General features: G+C 43.6%; 1 protein-coding gene across 2 annotated transcripts in view; it reads left to right on the plus strand.

Annotated features, from left to right (window-relative positions):
• NOTCH2 (notch receptor 2) overlaps nt 1-20,880 on the plus strand; it is a 132,753-nt gene that overhangs the window by 97,970 nt on the left and 13,903 nt on the right. Inside the window, exons 17-24 of one of the 2 annotated variants that reach the window (XM_074960858.1) lie at nt 942-1,170; nt 6,382-6,583; nt 9,863-10,016; nt 11,091-11,275; nt 13,306-13,438; nt 17,937-18,182; nt 18,944-19,056; nt 20,025-20,554. In XM_074960858.1, coding sequence (XP_074816959.1) covers nt 942-1,170; nt 6,382-6,583; nt 9,863-10,016; nt 11,091-11,275; nt 13,306-13,438; nt 17,937-18,182; nt 18,944-19,056; nt 20,025-20,554 — 1,792 coding nt within the window. The remainder of the gene's footprint in view (nt 1-941; nt 1,171-6,381; nt 6,584-9,862; nt 10,017-11,090; nt 11,276-13,305; nt 13,439-17,936; nt 18,183-18,943; nt 19,057-20,024; nt 20,555-20,880) is intronic. The other variant, XM_074960859.1, reaches the window with a different exon arrangement.

Consider the following 20,880-nt stretch of genomic DNA (forward strand, 5'->3'; position numbering starts at 1 on the left):
AAAGAAATCTGATGAGGTTTAACAAGGACAAGTGCAGAGTCCTGCACTTAGGATGGAAGACTCCCATGCACCGCTTCAGACTAGGGACTGAGTGGCTAGGCAACAGTTCTGCAGAAAAGGACCTAGGGGTTACAGTGGACGAGAAGCTGGATATGAGTCAATAGTGTGCCCTTGTGACCAAGAAGGCTAACAGCATTTTGGGCTGTATAAGTAGGAGCATTGCCAGCAGATTGAGGGACGTGATCATTCCCTTCTATTTGGCATTGGTGAGGCCTCATCTGGAGTACTGTGTCCAGACACAAGAGGGATGTGGAAAAATTGGAAGGAGTCCAGCAGAGGGAAACAAAAATGATTGGGGGGCTGGAGCACATGACTTATGAGGAGAGGCTGAGGGAATAGGGATTGTTTAGTCTGCAGAAGAGAAGAACGAGGTGGGATTTGATAGCTGCTTTCAACTACCTGAAAGGGGGTTCCAAAGAGGATGGATCTAGACTGTTCTCAGTGGTACCAGATAACAGAACAAGGAGTAATGGTCTCAAGTTGCAATGGGGGAGGTCTAGGTTAGATATCAGGAAAAACTTTTTCACTAGGAGGGTGGTGAAGCACTGGAATGGGCTACCTAGGGAGGTGGTGGATTCTCCTTCCTTAGAGGTTTTTAAACTCAGGCTTGACAAAGCCCTGGCTGGGATGATTTAGTTGGGGATTGGTCCTGCTTTGAGCAGGGGGTTGGACTAGATGACCTCCTGAGGTTCCTCCCAACCCTGAGATTCTACGATTCCATGAATTCAGATTATGTCCCTGATATAGATTGGGTCAAAAAATGTGTTTAAAAAGGCACTTGTTTTTGAAATTGTGTAGCCCTTTTGCATAAGTGCAGCTGAACCTGGCCCTGCCATGGTATTTATATATCCATTGTAATACATAGTGTGTTGTTATTGCAGATCCCTGCCAGAATGGAGCTTCGTGTGTGGATGGGGTGAACTCTTTCTTATGCACCTGTCTGCCTGGGTTTCAGGGGGATAAGTGTCAGACAGACATAAATGAATGTCTGAGTGAACCATGCAAGAATGGAGGCACCTGCACAGACTACGTCAACAGCTACACCTGCAAGTGTCAGGCAGGGTTTGAGGGGACCCACTGTGAGAACAACATTGATGAGTGTACCGAGAGGTAAGTATATGTTTAAATATGGAGGGAGGGAGAGAATAGAGACAGAATGCTGTCCAGTGGCTTAAGGCAGTCGTGTTCAGGAACAACCCTGGGGACTGCTGTTTTCCTGCCTGGTGGTGCTGGGACAAGCTTGAGCCTCAAAGACCACGGATGCTTGCCTAGCTTGTGCTTGCAAGAAGGCTATGCTCTCCAAAGGTACCAGCTCAGATAGAACTACACGTCTGGGTCTGTGCTTATTGTGCAAGTCCAGGTGGCAAATCCCATAGTTCAGAAGTTTTGGCCCACTGTTACCAGTTACCAGTAGGTTGTGCGCCTCGTGCATGTGGGTGTGAATATCGCTCCCTTCCATTTTGTGATCAGTTCCTCCTTGATTCCGCTCAACAAAGGAGCTTTGGTTGGTGACCCGGTTCCACAGGGAGACACACTTCCAGTGCTGTTGCATTTAGTTAATGTTGTCTCTCTTGTACTCAGCTGAGAAGCATGCATCCTAGTATATTAAGGGAATTGGCTAAAACTTATTGAACCATCCACTTCATATTTTTGAAATACAATGGACTACTGGGAAGGTACCAGCAGTCTGGAAAGCAAATGAGTTTACATTTACAATGGAGGTTTATGCATAAGATTGCCACATGTGACTGGGTTTTTTTGGTTAGGATTGCTTTATTGGTAGAATTACTAAATTAGTGGATAAAAGGAATGTCATAGATGTAAAATAAAGTATTTGCCACTGTCTCAGTGTAACCTGAAAAATTAATTCAAATTGTCTTGGATAGGATCACTGTTCTATGGATTGAAAAGTTAAGACTAAACAAATGAGATTGATTAACCCTGTACCAAGCTGGGGGGCGGGGAGGGTTACTGGTGGGATAATACAGGCATTGGGTGTGGGCCTGATGTTTTTTAACATGTTTGTGAGGAGGGAGTTTGTGAGTTGTGATTGTGAGGAGGGAGTTTACCACTATTGAAATGTGCAGATGGAGCTAAAAGGAGTTGTCAATACTGAGGAAGACAGGGAAAATACAGACTGAACTAGAGAACTCAAGGTTACGGGCTGAAAACAGTGGAAGCTAATTAAAAAATAGAGGCACTATTAAGAGCTTATGAAGAGGCAACTAGGAGGCTTGGGACATAACTCCTCAAATGTTGTATCTGGAAGGGTGTAAGCATCAAGGAGAGGAACTGAGTAGAACTAACTTGGAGTAATGGGACCAAAATTAAGAGAACTTAAACTGGGGGAAAATCTTCCTGAGAGATGTATTAGTCAGCAGTTCCCAAACTTTATTGGTTCATATACATGTGACATTCTCCTCTGGTGTTATCTGGACCGGTGATCTGCTAGGTCACTCCAATCCTTGACTCTGGGAGCCAGCCTTACCCTGCTCTGCTGTGAGAACCCCCCCACTCCTGGGCTGTTCACGCACAGCCTCTGGCATGTAAGCTGCTCCTTGGATTGTGCAACCGAGTGACACTAGCCAATATCTCTGGCCTCAGACACAACCCTAGGAACCTCCGTCTTGCAGTATCCAGTTATGCTCACTGGACACTGCAAGCTTATATGAGTTCATCAATTTAACAAATAAATTGACATATACCAGGCTTCTTATCCCAAGAGGAGTCTCTGACATGCTTCAAACCAAATGCACTGCTTTAGGTAGAATAAACAAACAAATGTATTAACTATGAAAGATAAATTTTAAGTGATTATAAGTCAAAGCATAACAAGTCGGATTTGGGCAAATGAAATAAAAGCAAAATGCATTCTAAACTGATCGTAACACTTTCAGTGCCCTTACAAACTTAGGTGCTTCTCACTACAGGCTGGCTGGTTGCCCTTCAGCCAGGCTCTCCCCTTTGATCAGCGCTTCAGTCGCTTAGTGTAGTGTCTGTAGATGTAGGTGGAAGAAAGAGAGAGCATGGCAAATGTCTCACCCTTTTATCATGTTCTTTCTTCCCTCTTGGCTTTGTCCCCACCCCCCTGCAGAGTCAGGTGAGCATTACCTCATTGCAGTCCCAAACTGTCTAAAGGAAGGGGGGGTGACTCACTCAAGAGTCCAACAGATCCTTTTGTTGCTGCCTAGGCCAGCGTCCTTTGTTCCTGTGAGGCTGGGCTGGGTTTGTCCCATACCTGCCCTGATGAGATGTGAACTGCCTCTCTGTTCTTGGAGAGTTTTTGCCTGGGCTTATTTTAAGCCATAAGGATACATTTTCAGCCTCATAACTACGTACATGAAATTATAACCTATAAACTTACTATAACATTACTGTAACAACAATGCTCAGTGCATCATGAGACTTCTGAAGACACCCAACATGACAAACTTTGCATTGGATACCACACAATCATTTTACCAGGATGAACGTGGGGGTGCTGGGTGTTCCTCCGAGGTACAGAGCGTCACAATGCCATCTTTTTTAAAAACAAACAAACTTACGTTTGAAGTACCACATGCAGATTTTTCCATTTTGTGGACATTTATTTTAGCTCTTCATAAGTGTGACTTTAGTATTTCCAGACTGTGTAGTAAAATAAATGCCTAGGGAAGCCTAAAATGTTCTATTATGACATCATTTTCAAACCCTTCAGGTTGTTAGACAGCGAATCAAAAAGAAACACAATGAAGCAGCCATTATTATTATAATCCGCCATGATTATTATTATTATTTCTCTTTTGTGTTACTGAAATTGCAAGAAACAATCAATACATATTTGTCATATTGATATATTTTGGTGTGCTACTGAACTACATCAATGACTTGATTTTTTAACTGTATAATTTAAGTTGGAAGTTTATATGGATTATTGTTGGATATGGGCCAAAATTCATTTTGCTTCCCTTTTACAAAATTTAAATCAAGAAAAATTACAAAACATGTTGAGTAGTTCTCAGAGAAGACAAAAAAGTAAAGGGTGTGCTTGCCTCACGGAACATAGCTGCTTTGTCAGGGGAGAACTGTGAGCTTCAGCCGAAGGTCTGGTGCTACACTGAGGTTCATCCTATACTTTGTGTTAATAGTGATAAAGGTAGAAAAAAGTCTCATATAGATACATAGTGCTGAAGGGCATAACAAAATTTCAAAGCTCTGCCAGAGCAAAGTGCCTCTCTCCGGGCTTGTCTACACTACGCAGCTTTTAGCAACAAAGTCACTAAAAGTCAGCATGTGTGAATGCTCCTTTGCCGTATTTTGTCGGCACTTTTGCCGACAAAATACATCCAGCGCTCCTGCCGACAAAGCCACGTTCACACTGGCACTTGCATCGGCAAAACTTTTGTCTTTCGTGGAGGGCTTTTTTAAGTACCCGTGAAAGACAAAAGTTTTGGCAACAACTGTGCAGTGTAGACATACCCTCTTTCTCAACCAAAAGTCACAGAGCTGCACTTTGTTGAATTTGAGTTTGAATGCACCATCACATGACAATCACCTCTTCCTTTCCCATTGCTGAGAAGCCACCTGACAGGGTATTGTCTTGTATTGAAAATGGGTCCCAGATCCATTTCTTACTTGTTACACTGGTGGGAGAGTTTTCATTAAACTAGGTGACCAAATTCAGGCATTTTTCTCCGATCTCAGGAGAGAGGTCAGGATGAATTTTGTGGAGAAGTTTTTGATGATCGCTTCCCAATTCATTTCTCCTAACTGAAAATAAGCACAAGTTCAACACTCAGGTTTTAATAAAACCTTTAAAGCCTAATCCAGAATCACTATCAGATTGACAGGCATTTTTAGCAAGTAGTGCCTCACAATGAATACAGCAGCAAGTGAACTTAGCATTAGGTGCCAGTTGAATATTTGGCAAAGCACCATGACCAAATTTCCCAGTCAGGGCGTAAGGTCTGTCAGAGCACACAAATGCAATTTTGCCACTCTACACCATTTGCTATGATAAACTCATTCAGTTTGTTAAATTTCTTCTACCATTGAACATCTTGATAGAGATTCAAAAAACAAGAATTCTTTAACGGGTGTTTCTGATTCAAACGTGATTCAATCGAAAAAAGTTGGAGGCATTGGAGGGAATTTAGAGAAAAGCAGCAAAACTAGTAATAGGGTAGATAGGCAAAAGGCATTGATTTGAGGAAAGTTCAAAGGAATTACATATGTAAAAGTGACTCTGTCTACAAAACACAACCGAAAGCTGTGTACACCTGGGAAGCAGAGGTATTACTGAGGAGTAATAGAATCAAATATAGATGAGGAAAATTTAGGCTAATAAGAGATTTAACCTTCTTGAATAGTCTTTCTAGACAAGCAATGGAATCCTTATTGCTTGGGTTATTTAAAACTTCAGAGGCCAGGGCTTTGTTCTGCAAATGTAAAGTAGGGGTCACTCCTGTGTGTTCTGGGGTCCCTAGCCAGATATTGCAGACTCGGGGAGCAAAATATGGTTTGGTGTCCCCGCTCCCCAAAGCACACATGGTGCTCTCTGGTTTGAGAAACCTGCCTCACAAACTTGTCTTTGATCAGCAAAATAGACTGAGCTTCAGTCTAAAAGGTGACTTGGTACTTATACACTGTGATCTACATGGAGAGGAGAATACGAACAAAGGGCGAACAAGAGCCAGTTGCTTGGAAGCAGAAGCTAGATAAATTCAAACTGGAAATAAGATGCACCTTTTAAAGTGAGGGTAATTAACCAGGAACAATTTATCCAGGGATATAGTGGATTCTCCATCACTTTGTCTTTAAATTGAGATTGGGTGTCTCTCCAGATTAATGCTTCTAGCTCAGCCAGAAGTCATGGGCTTGACGCAGGAATCACTTGGTCAAAGATGCAGAGAGTAAGGCCAGAAGAGACCAACCATTATAATCATCTAGTCTGACCTGCTGTGTAACACAGGCCATAGAATTTCACCAACTCTAACCCCACCACCATGAGAACTCTCCTCTGCCTAAATAGCACTCGTTCCTCTGTATTTTGGTCACATGGTTACACATTGGTATGGAACGCTTCTGCCCACGCTGAACCCTAGTCTCTGGAGAACTAGGCTAGTGGCTCTAGCACAGCACAAAATTCACAGTATGGCAAACAGTGGAGTGGACTGACAAAGCCATAGTAAGTATGCTGTAGGCCCGCCAAGGGACAGAGCAGATGATCCAGTCCAGCTGTTTATCTCTCTATTGTCTGTATCCTATACAAAATCTTTGGCTGTCGGTTAACTTGCATTTTGTTGTAGCTGAGTTTTGTTTTCATGCTTATTTGTTTTTCAGTTCTTGTTTCAATGGAGCCACTTGTGTGGATGGGATCAACTCCTTTTCCTGCCAGTGCCCGGTGGGGTTCACTGGGGCCTTCTGCCTGATGGAAATTAATGAATGTGATTCCCATCCTTGTTTGAACAAAGGGACTTGTGTGGATAGCCTGGGGACCTATCAGTGCATCTGTCCCTTGGGTTACACTGGGAAAGACTGCCAAGTAAGTGGCATTGAGTTCAGACTGTTACAGCAATTATTTTGTCTGGTCCGTTCTCACTTAACATTTTCATTTGAACTGTTACACAGCAGAAACAGTGTACAGCTGGTGTAGACACGGCTCACTGTGTCTAGTACTTTTTGGGTAACAAAGCCCACAATTAGCTGTAGTAACTATATAGTAACTTTCCTGGTAACTATGCCCTAGTCTACACTGCCAACTTATATTGGTATAACTATGTCACTCAGGAGCATGGATTTTCCACACCGCTGAGTGAGGTATGACCTAACCCCTGGAGTAGACAGCGCTATGTCAATGGGAGGGCTTCTCACATCGACACAGCTACTGCCTCTAGGGGAGATGGATTACCTACGCTCTCCATTCGCCATAGGTAGCGTTTTCACGGGCAGTTGCGCCACTGCAGCACTATAAGTGTAGACAAGCCCTATGATAGATGCAGTTGTGAGATCTCAAACAAACTAAATTTTTCCACAAAGAGCCAATCAAGGTAATTGAAACAAACATCCTGTCTGGATCACAAACAATCAAAGGAACTCTTGTACGGGAATAACTGACATGATCATCCAGTACGTTAGATTCAGTAAGACTAAAATAGCACAATGAAGCAGTTTTGAATTCAGTAAGTGGGGTTTCCCATTGTACAGTACCTGTAATAAACGTCAAAGCTGCTGCTCTGTTCTGCAAAAGATTCAGCAGTGATTACCAGACATCTCTGCATGAATTTGATTTAACATGACTGAAGTTTAAGGAAGTGGTAGGAAGCAAGCAATTGAACTGAGTTAATCAAAACTGATCACACTGATAACATTCAAACAGTGTTTGAATTTTACTTCCGAAAGGATTCGTGCTTATCTCAGTCTTGCCACTCAGTTCTTTTAAGTGCAGAAAATCTATTTGTATTAGTTCAAAATCAAATGTGTCATTGAATGAAACTTGGCTTATTGAAATGGACGTAGAGCACTAACTTACATTCTGCCAGTAAGATATTTGTGATGCTACTGTAATTGAAACATAGCCATGATGCCTTAGGTCTCTGTTCCAGCCTTGCAACAGTGAGCTTCAGCATCGGCTTCATTCAAGAGAAGGCTGCTGAGCTCTGTCATTTATAGACAATCTGAGTGTGTCATAAAAACTGCCAGGCAAAGACTGCAACTTCATGAGAATTTTGCAACTTTCCCTTATGCTTACATGGCTTTGTAACACCATGAGCAATTTTTGGAACTTAATATTAGGTATACTGCTTGGCACTTAACCTAGCAGGTTGGCTGCAAGATGCTGCCAATTAATAAAAAACAAAACAAAACCCCAACAACAACTGATTGATGCAAGATATTTAGTCAGACATGAGAAATAACCCAATGATGGCTACAAGCACCCACACAGGAAAATACGCAATACTGTTGTTTGTACATTTGAAAAAGAAAACACAACATGGTGTCCAATAATGCAGAGAAGTATGACAATAAAGCCTTTGCCATTTACAGAGGCCATGAAAATAACATGTAAAAGATGAGAACTTCTCAGTCTGAACACCTGGTGTATGGAGTCTCTGCACGCTACTTAAAACCTCACCAAGAAGCCTAGCATTAAAGATAGTCCCAAAATACTGTAAAGTTCAGTAGTTCCTCTGCTTCCATCATGTACCTTATGATTGGTTGGAAAAATACTTAATGTTCCTGCTTCCTAATGTTACTGGGTAGACCTCTGAGGAAATTTGTTTCCACAATGAACACAAGGAGGAGTTTGATCATATCATAACATGCATTGTATATGACAAGGAACTCTAGACTCCCTGAATTTACTAACTCCATTGAAGAGTATAGTGGAGAAAAATGATTCTCCAAGGGGATATAATGTCTACAGGCTGCAGACATTATAGTTTGTCTCTGTGGAAAGTAGGTTTGATATAATTAACGAAGAGCTGGAACAGCAAGGACTAAATAAAAGGAATGAGAAGCTATAGAAACCAGTATGTTAAGTAACCAATAACTCATTACAAGTGCAAAAGTCACAGATTAAGCCCAGAAAAGAAAGGGCTAAAACACGGATGAGGGGATATAATCCTGAGTTCATTCCTTTCTTTAATACTCGATGATCCAGATTTCTCTCCCAAATCTATCTGAGAAGGAGGCTGACATAATTCACATCTAGGTGCTGAGAAAGCAAATAAGCTGGTAAAGGTGTATAGTCGTCTCAGATTGTTGTTTGGAGTGGTGGTGTAGCCGTGTTGGTCCCAGCAGAGCTCTGTGTAGCTCCAAAGCTTGTCTCTTTCACGAGTAGAAGTTGGTCCAATAAAAGATATTACCTCACCCACCTTGTCTCTATTGTTATCTCGGGACAGATATGGTGCAGTGGTAAGCCTAATTAGTTGAGTGGGAACTCAGTTGTTTTGTGTCTTTCATACAAAGTTGCAAATTCTTTCTTTTGAACAATGCATTCCTTGTTTATGTTTAAGAAATCAATAGGCCCAGTATTCTTTGATCCTTTTACCAAGAGTGTGGAATGGTGGGGAAATTTAAACTAAACTGCAGGAAAGCAGGAGAATTCAGAAAGAATGAGCTCTTGCAAAGGGGGGAATAAATAGGCAGGGGAAGCTGACGAGGCAGGTGGTGGAGGCAAAGAGCATAAATGACTTCGACATCTCACTTTCCTCCTGGAAAAGGAGGAAACTGTGGGGCGGGGATTCAGTGAAAAATGTGGATTCTGGGATTGTTGACTTACTGAGGCTTCCTGTTAATGTGAAGGTGGGAGCCTGGGAAGAGGCAAAAATGATTCTCCAAGGGGTTGTATGTGAGAAACATTGTAGCAAATCATCACTGAAATTAAATCTTCATACTTCCATTGGTAATGTTACTTCTCTGTCTGCCTGCTCACTTTGCTGATGGAACGTATCACCTTGGTTCCATCAGGGAGGGTCCCGGGGGAGAGCTCAAAAGTGGGCAGCATGCTTCCTTTCTCAGTGCCTGGAGCATCCTGGACAAAGGAAGCATGTAGCTGAGATTAGAGTACCCTCTTGGGGCAAGGTATCTCTCAGGTTTCATCGAGAGGAAGACTCAGGCAGGTGACACTGTCCCAGTCTGGCATAGAGGGGCGAAGTTGAAAAACTGACATTGCACACGTTGTTTGGATTCAGGGACTTAGAGACTGGTCCTATCAAGGAGTTGGCTAGCTGGCTGGAGAATTTCCTTTGCAGTGCCTTCTCCAACCTACTGCTTTGAATACTCTTTTTGTACTTCTCAGTTGTTTGATCTGTTTTTTCAGACACTCAAGGATCTGTGCAACAAGTCTCCCTGTAAGAACAAAGGCACATGCATCCAGAGGGGAACTCAGTCTCAATGCATCTGTCCATCTGGTTGGACTGGCGCCTATTGTGACGTGCCCAACGTCTCCTGTCAGGTGGCTGCTTCACAGAGGGGTAAGTAGTGCTCTTCTGTGCTTGTAGCAAACAGTAGTTCTCAAAGTATTGTCATTGCGGATCTCCCCTCCTGAGATGCATTTGGAATCTGGGACATGTTGGCCCTTATGGGGCCACAGAGAAGCAGTATTAAGCTGTGGAAGGCTCTAGGTGAGGTTTTATAAGGAGATATGGCCCCCAGACACCCTCTGTCCCTTCCACCCATTGAAGCATTAAGTCCAAACTCCCTCTGATTCCTTCAGTTTGTTTACTGAACACTTTTCTTCTCCCTAGTTAGGGACTAGTTCTCAGGGAAAGCTACAACAGCTCACACTACTCTAAGTCTGTGTTCAGGGTTTCAGTAATCTCTGTTCCGTAAGGGCTGCTCCTTTGAATGCTGTTGGGCTAATTTGTTTTTGTGCCCTTCTGGTGAATCCCCAAAAGGCCAAGTTGAAACCCTGCCCTCCTTGTAGATGAGAGGTCTGTTACACATCTGATGCCTTAAATATGTGGTTAAGTGATATTGGTCAGTAGATGCTTCATCTGCCTACAACTTTTGGGCCCGTACTCCATTACCGAATTCAAATGATGCAGATGGAAAAAACCTGATGTAAATGGAATGTGCTGCAGAGTCTTCCTAGAAGAGTCTTCTTGGAACAAATCCAAGGCTGGGTCCAAGAATGTCTGGAAGAGGCATTCTCAATACAAGGGGTGAGAAGGACTTCTCCAGCAGGTGATGAGGATGGGGTGGAAACCAGTCTTTGCAAACTTAGGTTTATGTACATTTTAGATGCAGAGACTCAACAAGTGGTAAATTATCTAGTGATATGAATAAAAGTATCCAAGCTGGCATTGTTAGTCATTGTCTGCCATGGGGCTAGTGGCAGTGTCCTGTCCAGAATCTGGGTGATTCTTTGTCAGGGTGAACAGTCTTGTTTTAAAGAATCGTTCCTGGGATAGAAGTTTTGTGTAGGTTGGGTCTAGCTGTAAGTATTCCCAGGTGAACTCGCGACTATGAGGGCACTTGGGAGCTTTTTTTTCTGAAATGTTGCTTTGAGATGGCTGCTTACTTTGCTTAATTAATTTTTATTCTAGGAGTCCCCTTAGACCAATTGTGTCAGCATTCCGGCATTTGCTTTAATGTGGGAAACAGTCATCGCTGCCAGTGCCGCATGGGCTACACTGGCAGCTACTGTGAAGAGCAGTTGGACGAATGCACCTCCAATCCATGCCAGAATGGTGCCACCTGCAGTGACTATCTCGGGGGATATCGGTGTGAGGTAAAGCTGGATGATGCATAAGGGACAAAAGGAAGATGCTTAGCTCTTACTCACCTCCATTTTCATTGTACAAATCTTCACTCACATCCTATCATTTTCACTGTGATCTGTTTCCCATAATGGTTACCAGGTCCTTTGTAAGTGTATCTGATCATTTTCCAAACAACACTGAGACCTGGGGCATGTCTACACTTGCCATTTAAAGTGGCAAAAGTCCCTTTTTTGCTCAAAAACCATGAGAGCATCTACACTTGCCAATGACTTTTTGCAGTGAAACTCAGAAGTTTCACCACAAAAAGAAAACCACCTCCATGAGACGTGTACAGCTCTTACCGGTGATGCTTTTGTGGTGATGTGCAAGTGAAGACACGTTCTTCCTGTTTGCACAGCTTTTAGCCTCCGGAAGATATCCCACAGTGCCTAGGTGACCACTCTGGCTGGCAGCTCTGCTGCTAGGTAAACAGACATCCACCCCTCCCCTTGTAAAGCCCCGGGAACTTTGAAACTCCCCTTCCTGTTTTCTTGGCAAGTGCTCACTTATCTGGCCAGGTGACAATGCCTGCTCCAGAGAGCAAAGGATCCCCTGCCTGGAGCCATGCTGAGCTGCTGGAGCTGATCAGTGTTTGGGGAGAGGAGACTGTGCAGGGATCCAGCATGTCCCGCGATCACACCCCCGCCCCCCTTCCCACAAGACCCGTTGTCAAACTGGAGAGAGCTGCACTGCGGATAGCTGCCCTAGAGTGCAGCTCTCATCAGCGATGGAAGTGCTGCTAATGTAAATGCTCTCTGATGCCTGAGGAATTAAGTGAGTACACAAACCAGCGCTTTACTTTCACCGGTTCCCTATCACCAGTGAAACTTACAGTGCAAAAACTTTGCAAGTGTAGACATACCCTTACTCAAGTTGTGTTTGGTATGCACAAGACATACCCAAGACAATTACCTGAACTGTAAGCAATTAAAGAGCAGTGTGTGTCCCCTCATAGGGTAGAGGAAGGTGTTGGGCCCTTTTTCCTTCTAGGGGAGAGTAAGTGCCATGTTAATGACATTTTCCAATTATATTTAACGGGAAGAGTTCTATGTACCAGTTAATCAAAGTCCAAAGAGCTCTAAAGCTATTAGAAATGTGGTCAAACAGCAAAACAAGGCAACACTTCAGAAGGACCTTCCAGCAGTATTCAGTATAAGGCGATATGGTAGCTAGTTACTAAAATGTTATGCCCCCAGGGGCATGGATTTCTTCACCTCTCCCATCCCTAACTTTTGTGATTACATGAAAAGAAACTAGAACATACTACAAAATTTCCTATACTCATCTTGCTAGGGAAGTGGGGTCCACTTGCTTCCCAGGTTGGGAAGTGCCTCCAAGTGCTCTCCCTGACCTCTATGGCCAATATACAGGGCTGTGTAGATTGATTCCAGAGGTTATTGTGTCCAACCCAAATTCCCAGGCCCTTGAGAATGGTGGTACATGCAGGATCTTGGAGGCACGTTTCCTGAGGGGTTTGCATTTACATAACACTTAAAACACAAGTCAACTTCTACAGCAGCTGAATCTAATCAGGAGTTCCATGGGTGTCATGTGAGATTCTTGTATGCAATGTAGTTGTAGCAGTGTCAGACCCTGGATATTAGAGAGACAAGGTGTGGGAGGTAATATCTTTTATTGGACCTGAAGAAGAGCTCTCAAAAGCTTGTGTCTCTCACCAACGGAAGCTGGTCCAATAAAAGATATCGCCTCACCTACCTTGCCTCTCTCATGTGCATTCTGTAAGCTGTCCACAGGAACAAGATCATTCGCTTTCAGACGTTCAGTGGGGAGTTCAATAGTTCCTTGGTCACATTCTGTGCTTGGTTACCTCTGCTGTCCCACTGAAATCATTGATGTTGCACAGCAACAGATGAGGGCAGCATTTGGCCCACAGAGTATTTTGTCCTGTTTTAGCCTAGGGTATGTCAGTCTCAGAGTATGCTACTGTGTTCATTCTGGGTGAAGATTATTTACACTTGTTTGGTTTTTATACCGATAGTGTGCGCCAGGATACCAAGGAGTCAACTGTGAGTATGAAGTGGATGAGTGCCAGTTCCAGCCCTGCCAGAATGGAGGAACCTGCATTGATCTTGTCAATCATTTCATGTGCTCCTGTCCACCAGGAACTCGGGGTAGGAAACTCAGCAATTATGTAAGAGTCACTTTCTGTTCTGGTAGACTGGCTTTAACGCCATAGAGTCCCCAGGGCTTATTGTACTTCCTCGTGAAGAGGGCTGTAAAGTCAAGCACTCTGAGTGCCTGAGAGAGACACACATCTTCCCTGTTACCTTTAAAAAAGGAACTGGATAAATTATAACATCAGGAATTATTTTAACCAGGATGGTATTAGCTGTGTAAAAAGTGTGTTTAGTGCTTGCATAACTCCAGTGTCCTTTCTTCTTCAAGTTCTTAAGATTTCAGCCTCCACTTAACCTCAGTCGCGGAATCCTTTTTTGGGAAGGAAGTTTGAACAAAACTGGTCTAACTTGTTCCACTGCAGCCAGACTGATTTTGATTACCCCATAGTCATCTAATAGTTGGCAAGCTTGTATATTTCAGTGATGGTGATTCCATAACCTCCATTGATAGCGTGTTTGATCTAACGTTTGCTCAATTTAATCTCCATTTTCTCTGCTGTCCATTAAGCTACACTGTTGGTTTTGCCATAGTAGATATAGATAAAGGTGTTATAAAGTGCACATGGGATCAAATGTTTTCACTAGTCAGCAAATATTTATCTCTGCTTAGTCATTTTCCAAATTAAACATGCCCAGTTCATTCAGCTTTCCTGCCTAGATTTTGTTTCCCAAACCAGTTTTAAACTTTTTATCTTCCTCTGAATCTTCTTCAGTTTCTTTTCTGAAATGTGATGCCCTTACTGGAGCACAGTTCTCCAGGTAAGGCCAAATTTGTGCCAGGTAGAGCTGAATAGATGACTCAGACCTTAAACAGGATTATATAACTACATAAACCACTTGCTGTGTGTTATTAAACTCTACTCCAACTCAGATCACACACTAGTATGAGTGCCCAGCAAGGATCCCCAGTCTAGATAATCACTTATTCCTATAAGAAAAGGAGTACTTGTGGCACCTTAGAGACGGTTATTCTCTAAGGTGCCACAAGTACTCCTTTTCTTTTTGCGAATACAGACTAATGTGGCTGTTACTCTGAAACTTATTCCTGTGTGAACCACTTTGTATTTTTATTTAATTCCATTTATTGTTTTCAGCCCATTACTCCAGTTCAAAGATCATTTTGCATTTCAATCCTATACACCTAAGTATTAGGCTATGTTGGCATAACTTACGTCGCTCAGGGGTGTGAAAAAACACCAGCCCCCCCCGTCATCGTTCCCACCCCCGCGTGACATAAGTTACACCGACATAAGCAATCGTGTACACGGCACTGTGTCGGCGAAAGAGTTTCTGCTGCTCGTGGAGGTGGTTTTATTATGCTGATGGGAGGACTCTCTACCATTGGCAGAGAGCACCTTCATCAGATGTTGTCATAAACATACAGCTAAGGGTATCATAAAATCCCTCCTTACTTGTAAAGGGTTAAGAAGCTCAGGTAACCTGGTTGGCACCTGACCAAAAGGACCAATAAGGGGAGAAGATACTTTCAGATCTGTGGGGGAAGGTTTTTGCTTTGTTCTCTTTGTTGGTTCTATCTGGGTCAGCGAGAAATCAGGAGAGGGAAAATACATCTCCCAAAGCCCTACTTGAACTAAGCATCTAGATTACAAAAATTGTAAGTAAAGCAAGGAAATGCGTTAGTTTATTTTTTGTTTTAGCTTGTGAATTTTTCCTGTGCTAGAGGGAGGTTTATCCCTGGTTTTTGTAACTTTTAAGTTTTGCCTACAGGGAAATCCTCTGTTTTTTTTAAATCTTATTACCCTGTAAAATTACCTTCCATCCTGATTTTACAGAGATGCTTCTTTTACTTTTTTTTCTTTATAATAAATTTCTGTTTTTTTAAGAATCTGATTGGGTTTTTAGTGTCCTATAAATCCAAGGGTCTGGTTTGTCCTCACCTTGTTTATTTTTCAAGCCTGCCCAAGAAAGGGGGTGTAGGCTTGGGAGGATATTTTGTATGAATAGGAACTCCATGTGGTCCTTTCCCTGATTCTTTATCTAAATCACTTGGTGGTGGCAGCATACCTCAGTCCAAAGACAAATAGGGATTTGTGCCTTGGGGAAGTTTTTAACCTAAGCTGGTAGAAATAAGCTTGGGGGGGGTTTTCATGCGGGTCCCCACATCTATACCCTAGAGTTCAGAGTGGGGAGGGAACCTTGACAGATGTGCTACAGCGGTGCAGCTGTATCGCTGCTACAGCTCTGTACATATAGACATGGTCTTTGTCTGCCTGTCTAGATACTTAGAGAGACAAGGTGGGGGAGATAATATCTTTGATTGGACCAACTTCTGTTGGAGAAAGAGAGATGCTTTTGAGCTACACAGAGCTCTTCTTCAGGTCTGGGAAAGGTACTCAGGCCACGTGAGCACTTATGTCAGCAAAATTTGTCACTCGGGGATGTGAAAAAACACCCCCCTGAGTGACCTAAGTTACACCGACATAAGCATTCGTGTACACAGCGCTATGTTGGCGGGAGAGCATCACCCTCCTTCCTTATACTGAAATAATTCTTTAGCGCAGACCTGCCCTTTATCGTCAGAAGCTCAGCTTTCATTCAGAGTTGCTGGTACAACGTATGTATAGATGCCAGCTGTTTTCAAGCCTTGGTTTTTGGACATGGTGTATCTGAGTTCATACACATTCTCTTGGAGTTCTTTAACTTGCAGATGCTGCTGAGTGGCTAATCCTGAGGAAAATGTCCAAAGGAAAACGAGTTCTGAGTTCAAAGGAATGAGTTCAGAGGCACACAACTTTAGACCCAGGCAGGCTGTTCGTCGGGCAATGCCATGCAGAGACAGCTCCCTTAGTGAGGATCTTTTACAGATCCACTGAGGTGTGGTCCACCAGGTTTGCGTTAGAGACGGTCCCAGTCACGAGCTTGTGGGCTTCGCAGGGCGCTCTGGGCATCTTCTGCCGACCCTCATTTACAATTCAATTGCAAATTAAGGGCCCAGTGCAGCAGTGCACTCTGGCTTCTTTGTGCTGTTCTGATAAGTCAGATTTGCAGCTGCTTTTTGTTATTTGACCAATACACTGCAGCTACTTTTCATTGCTCCAGTGGGGCTCAAATCTGCTGCTGTAACTGAATCTATCCCCAAAAGTTAAATGGAAAAAAATGTGAGGTTGCTACTACTGAACCCATTAGAGAGTACATGGTAGAATTCTTTTTTTTTTCTTTTTTCTTTTTTTTTTTTTTAAGTCTTCATATATTAAACTTCCCTAAAGGAAATTCTTAAACAAAATTGCATTATAGTAGAGTTAAGGTTTAACAACATACTACTTCCGTTCTGTCTTCTTCTTTGTCACCTGTTTTTCAAAACATAGCTTTCAATACAAGCTTGCATATGAGAGCAGACATTTCTTGCCCCGTTAACTCCTTCCCCTGTGAAGGATATGCAGCATTAACTACATTGCTGAAGTGCTAGGGAAGAAAGAATTCTTGTGGATTCTGTTTGTTTGTGTTCCTATCACAGTTTCTTTCACCTAAGCCCTTTGGCTTCCTTCATCACCACTGTTCGTTCTCTCATCCTTTCATGCCTCTTGCAACAGGTACTAATACATCATGTCAAACCAGCTTTTTGCTAGGGTCACAAGTTTAATGGATAAAAGCGGGGCATGCATGCTAGTTATATAAGTAAAATGGTCCATGTTGGAAGGAATAGCCAAATTCCCAAATAAAAACTGGGATGCTGGCGGGCCTTTGGGTCTTATAGTGGATAACAAATGAGTCAGTAATATCAGGGTGTTACAAAAGAGCAAATATTCTAGTGAGTTACATAAATTGGAGTATTCTGTGTAAAGCATGAGGAAAATATGGTTCAACTGGATTAGTTACGGGTTGGTTCTTCAGCTGAACCCTATATCTTATTATCTGAGGCAGAACCAGTAATGGATTTAGGACACTTTCCCTACAGTATCTGACCCTCAGATAGAATAGGTTAAACAGAACAAGCTGCTGAGGGGAACTTGTGGAACTACCATCCCTAGCAATGTCCAAGGCTTGTCCTAGATGCCCAGCAGTGGTGCCCTGCCAGTCGTGAGCCTGTATTCTATCCACAGACACTTCTGTCAACTTGTTCCATTCCTGATGATTTAAAGTATGTTGATCCAAACTCTCGTCATCAGGTTTCAGGGTTACCACCAAACTAAATTAATATTGGCAGTTTTTAGCCTTTCAAGTGACAATACAGAACTGTCTGGCAGTGTTCAGCAAACAATTGCTTTGAAAGATAATTCCTCAACCGTAGGACTAAATCAAATTTTCTAAAAAATATATATACCCTAAATTAAATGAAAGCCACTGAGACCTGGCTCGATCTAACCCACACATTCATTGGGGATGATCTGAGGCTGAAGTAAATGCATTGGGTGGGGATCCTAACCGAGGTGAGCCTGGTATTAAATGGAAGGTCGACTTTGGTAACTTAATTAACTATAAGAAATGAGGCTGTGACACCTGAGGGTTTGGTTTCTCTCACTTGTTTTAACAGGCCATCTTTGTGAGGAGAACATTGATGACTGTGCTTCAGATCTGGGAGGACCCCGTTGCTTTAATGGAGGACAGTGCATTGATCAAATTGGGGGCTACAGGTGCCACTGTCTCCCAGGCTTTGCAGGCGAGCGCTGCGAGGGGGATATTAATGAGTGCCTTTCCAATCCTTGTAGCCCTCATGGTAGCCTAGACTGCATTCAGCTGGTCAATGATTATACATGCGTATGTCGCAGTGCCTTCACTGGTGAGTATCTGGAAATGCTATCCCAGTTTCCCCTTGACTTGATCAAAACATTATCCTTATTGTCCTGCCCTTCTCTAGGAGTTGATAGGTTATCCTGTCCATTTCCATGACAATCCATGATTGTTCACCCCACAGACTTCTGCTCTTTTAACCAGTCTGGTTTTAAGATCTTAGAGCAATGGGACTTCCATAAATACCGCTGGAGAGAATTCCACAGCCTGATACACTTCACTGCCAGGAAGTTCTTTCCTGATATTCATCTTTCCTGATATTCATCTCATCTATCCTAATCTCATATTCCTAGTTTTTCCCAATTCATTACGCTAAATCCTTTCCCTCCTTAGTGTTTACAATTATCTGAAGGGTGCACAACTCTCATTTCTACTTCTCTGCACACTGCCATCTTAAACAAGCCATACATATTTAACTTTCTCCATAAATCACTCCATCCAAATCCATGATCAAATTTTTTGCCCTTTTCTTAACTGCTGCCAATTTTTTGATACCATTTTGGTGATATGGCCAGAATTGAATGTGGAACACGAGCTACATTGTACTGCTAGGTACTGTCCAGAGGGCGTTCTGCAGCTCCACCCCAGGTGCCACGGTTCAGGGACACTTAGAATCACAGAGTGAATGAGGCTTGCGGATTGGTGGAGGATCTATTGTCAGTGTCTCTTCTTGAAAAATAAAGGGAGGGTTGAGCAGCCATTTGATTTTAACTGTGTGTGCTCTCCTTCCCTTGTGTGTCTGCTTCTCAGGTCGTCGCTGTGAGACCGTAACAGATGTGTGTCCCCAGCAGCCTTGTCAGAATGGCGGTACTTGTGCTGTTGCCAGTCACGTGCCTGATGGGTTCATCTGCCAGTGTCCTCCAGTAAGTGCCATGCCCTTAAACGGCATGTTTTAGCTCAGACATCCCCACATTTTCTGGCTTTATTGTACAGTAAGTCCCGGTGGCAGCAGGTAGTGAGCCCCGTAAGTTAGCGTCCGCTCATGAGCAGCGCAAAGACCCTCAAAGCATCCATCAAACTGCTTATTCTTTGAGTATGGCGAGCACTGATCCCTGCTGTAGGGGAAGTGTGCACCCTCTGAACTTTGTGGGAAGCTGTGTCCATTGGAGCTGCACTAGCATCCATGTGCCTCCCAGCTGAGCATAGGCGTGCAGCCCCACCCACCAGTCAGTTCCTTCTGGATGCCACAGGTAAGCTGAGATTTGCCATTCCCAACCCGAGCAGTACCCTTCTGAGAAAGCTTAGCCAACTTCTCTGTCCTAAAGATAGTTTTAGATATTTAGTGTTAGGTTTTTTGCTGCTCCGTTGAGTACTTGTTTACACAGAACTCCACTGAGCCCTTTTCATCAATAAAAAACAAAAGAAAATGTGTTCCAGCTTGTCAAAACCAGGTACACACGCAACTCCATTCAGTGATCAATCCTGGGAAATGTCAGCCCCAAAGGTGTGAAAATTCTTGACAATTATCATCTTGTGAGAAAATGAGATTCTGATGGAGATTGTCTTGCAACCTTAACTATAGCACATGCACTTCAAGGGTGCACTATGGACTTGTAAGGCAAGGCCAGATAGATAAGCTTCTTGGTGTAGGGACCAGTTCCTTGGTGGGCTTTCTGCTCAAAGTCCTGGAGGTTCCAGGAACCAATGTGTCTGTGGTTAGATCTAGGAAAGCTCCACAAGTTCCTGGGGTAGGGATACAGGAGTTGACATGGGGTTTGGGTCTGTGAAATAGATAAACTCATGTTTGTGCACCCTTGTGCATGACATAACCAAAATCTCTTCACCAGCCCTAAGAACATTAATCAGTCTGATCTCCCCACTTTTCTCATAGGGTTATTCTGGGTTTAAATGTGAGTTTGGCAGCCACAGTGCCTGTGGGCAAGTGAAATGCAAGAAAGGGGAGCAATGCATCCAGACATCCTCTGGGCCCCGATGTTACTGCCCAAAGCTCTCAGCTGGCACGGCGTGCCAGACTGGTACAGGCTGTGCCAGTGCGCCATGCCAGAATGGTGGAAGCTGCCATCCCAGGACTCAGCCACCTTACTACTACTGTCAGTGTCCAGATCAGTCTGAAGGCAGCCAGTGTGAACACTCAGTGCGCCCCAGCCAACAGCCGCTGGGCTGTCTGGGCCAACACTGTGCAGAAAGAGCAAAAGATGGCTACTGCGATGAGGACTGTAACACGCACGCCTGCCAGTGGGATGGAGGTGACTGTTCCCTGACAGTGGAGGATCCCTGGGCCAAATGCTCTTCCTCGCTGAACTGCTGGCAGCACTTCAATGGCCAATGCGACGAGCTCTGTAACACACCCGAGTGCCTTTTCGACAACTTCAAGTGTCAGCAGAATAGCAAGCTATGCAAGTAAGGCCTGCTCCTGACTGCTGGGATCTCTGTAACTAACACAAAGCTCTCGCTAGTGCTTCTAACAGCTTGAATGCTTGGCCTGTGCTGCCTCTCCCCCCGCAGTCCTGGGAAGGGCGTGTGTTCTCTGCACCCTCGCTAGGCCCCCCGCATCAAAGAACTCTCCCTCTCTCATCTGTTTTTCAGCTTTCTTTGGAAATAACTTTTGGAAGACGTGTGTTTACGGGCAAAGTTACATAGTCTGCTCAGTGACACCGCATGCAAAGCAGCTTACTGAACGTAGTGCAAAGTCTGCACCTCTCTCCTACTTCCCAAAGAAACTCAAA

This window comes from Natator depressus, chromosome 8, assembly GCF_965152275.1.
Source record: "Natator depressus isolate rNatDep1 chromosome 8, rNatDep2.hap1, whole genome shotgun sequence".
NCBI lineage: Eukaryota > Metazoa > Chordata > Testudines > Cheloniidae > Natator > Natator depressus.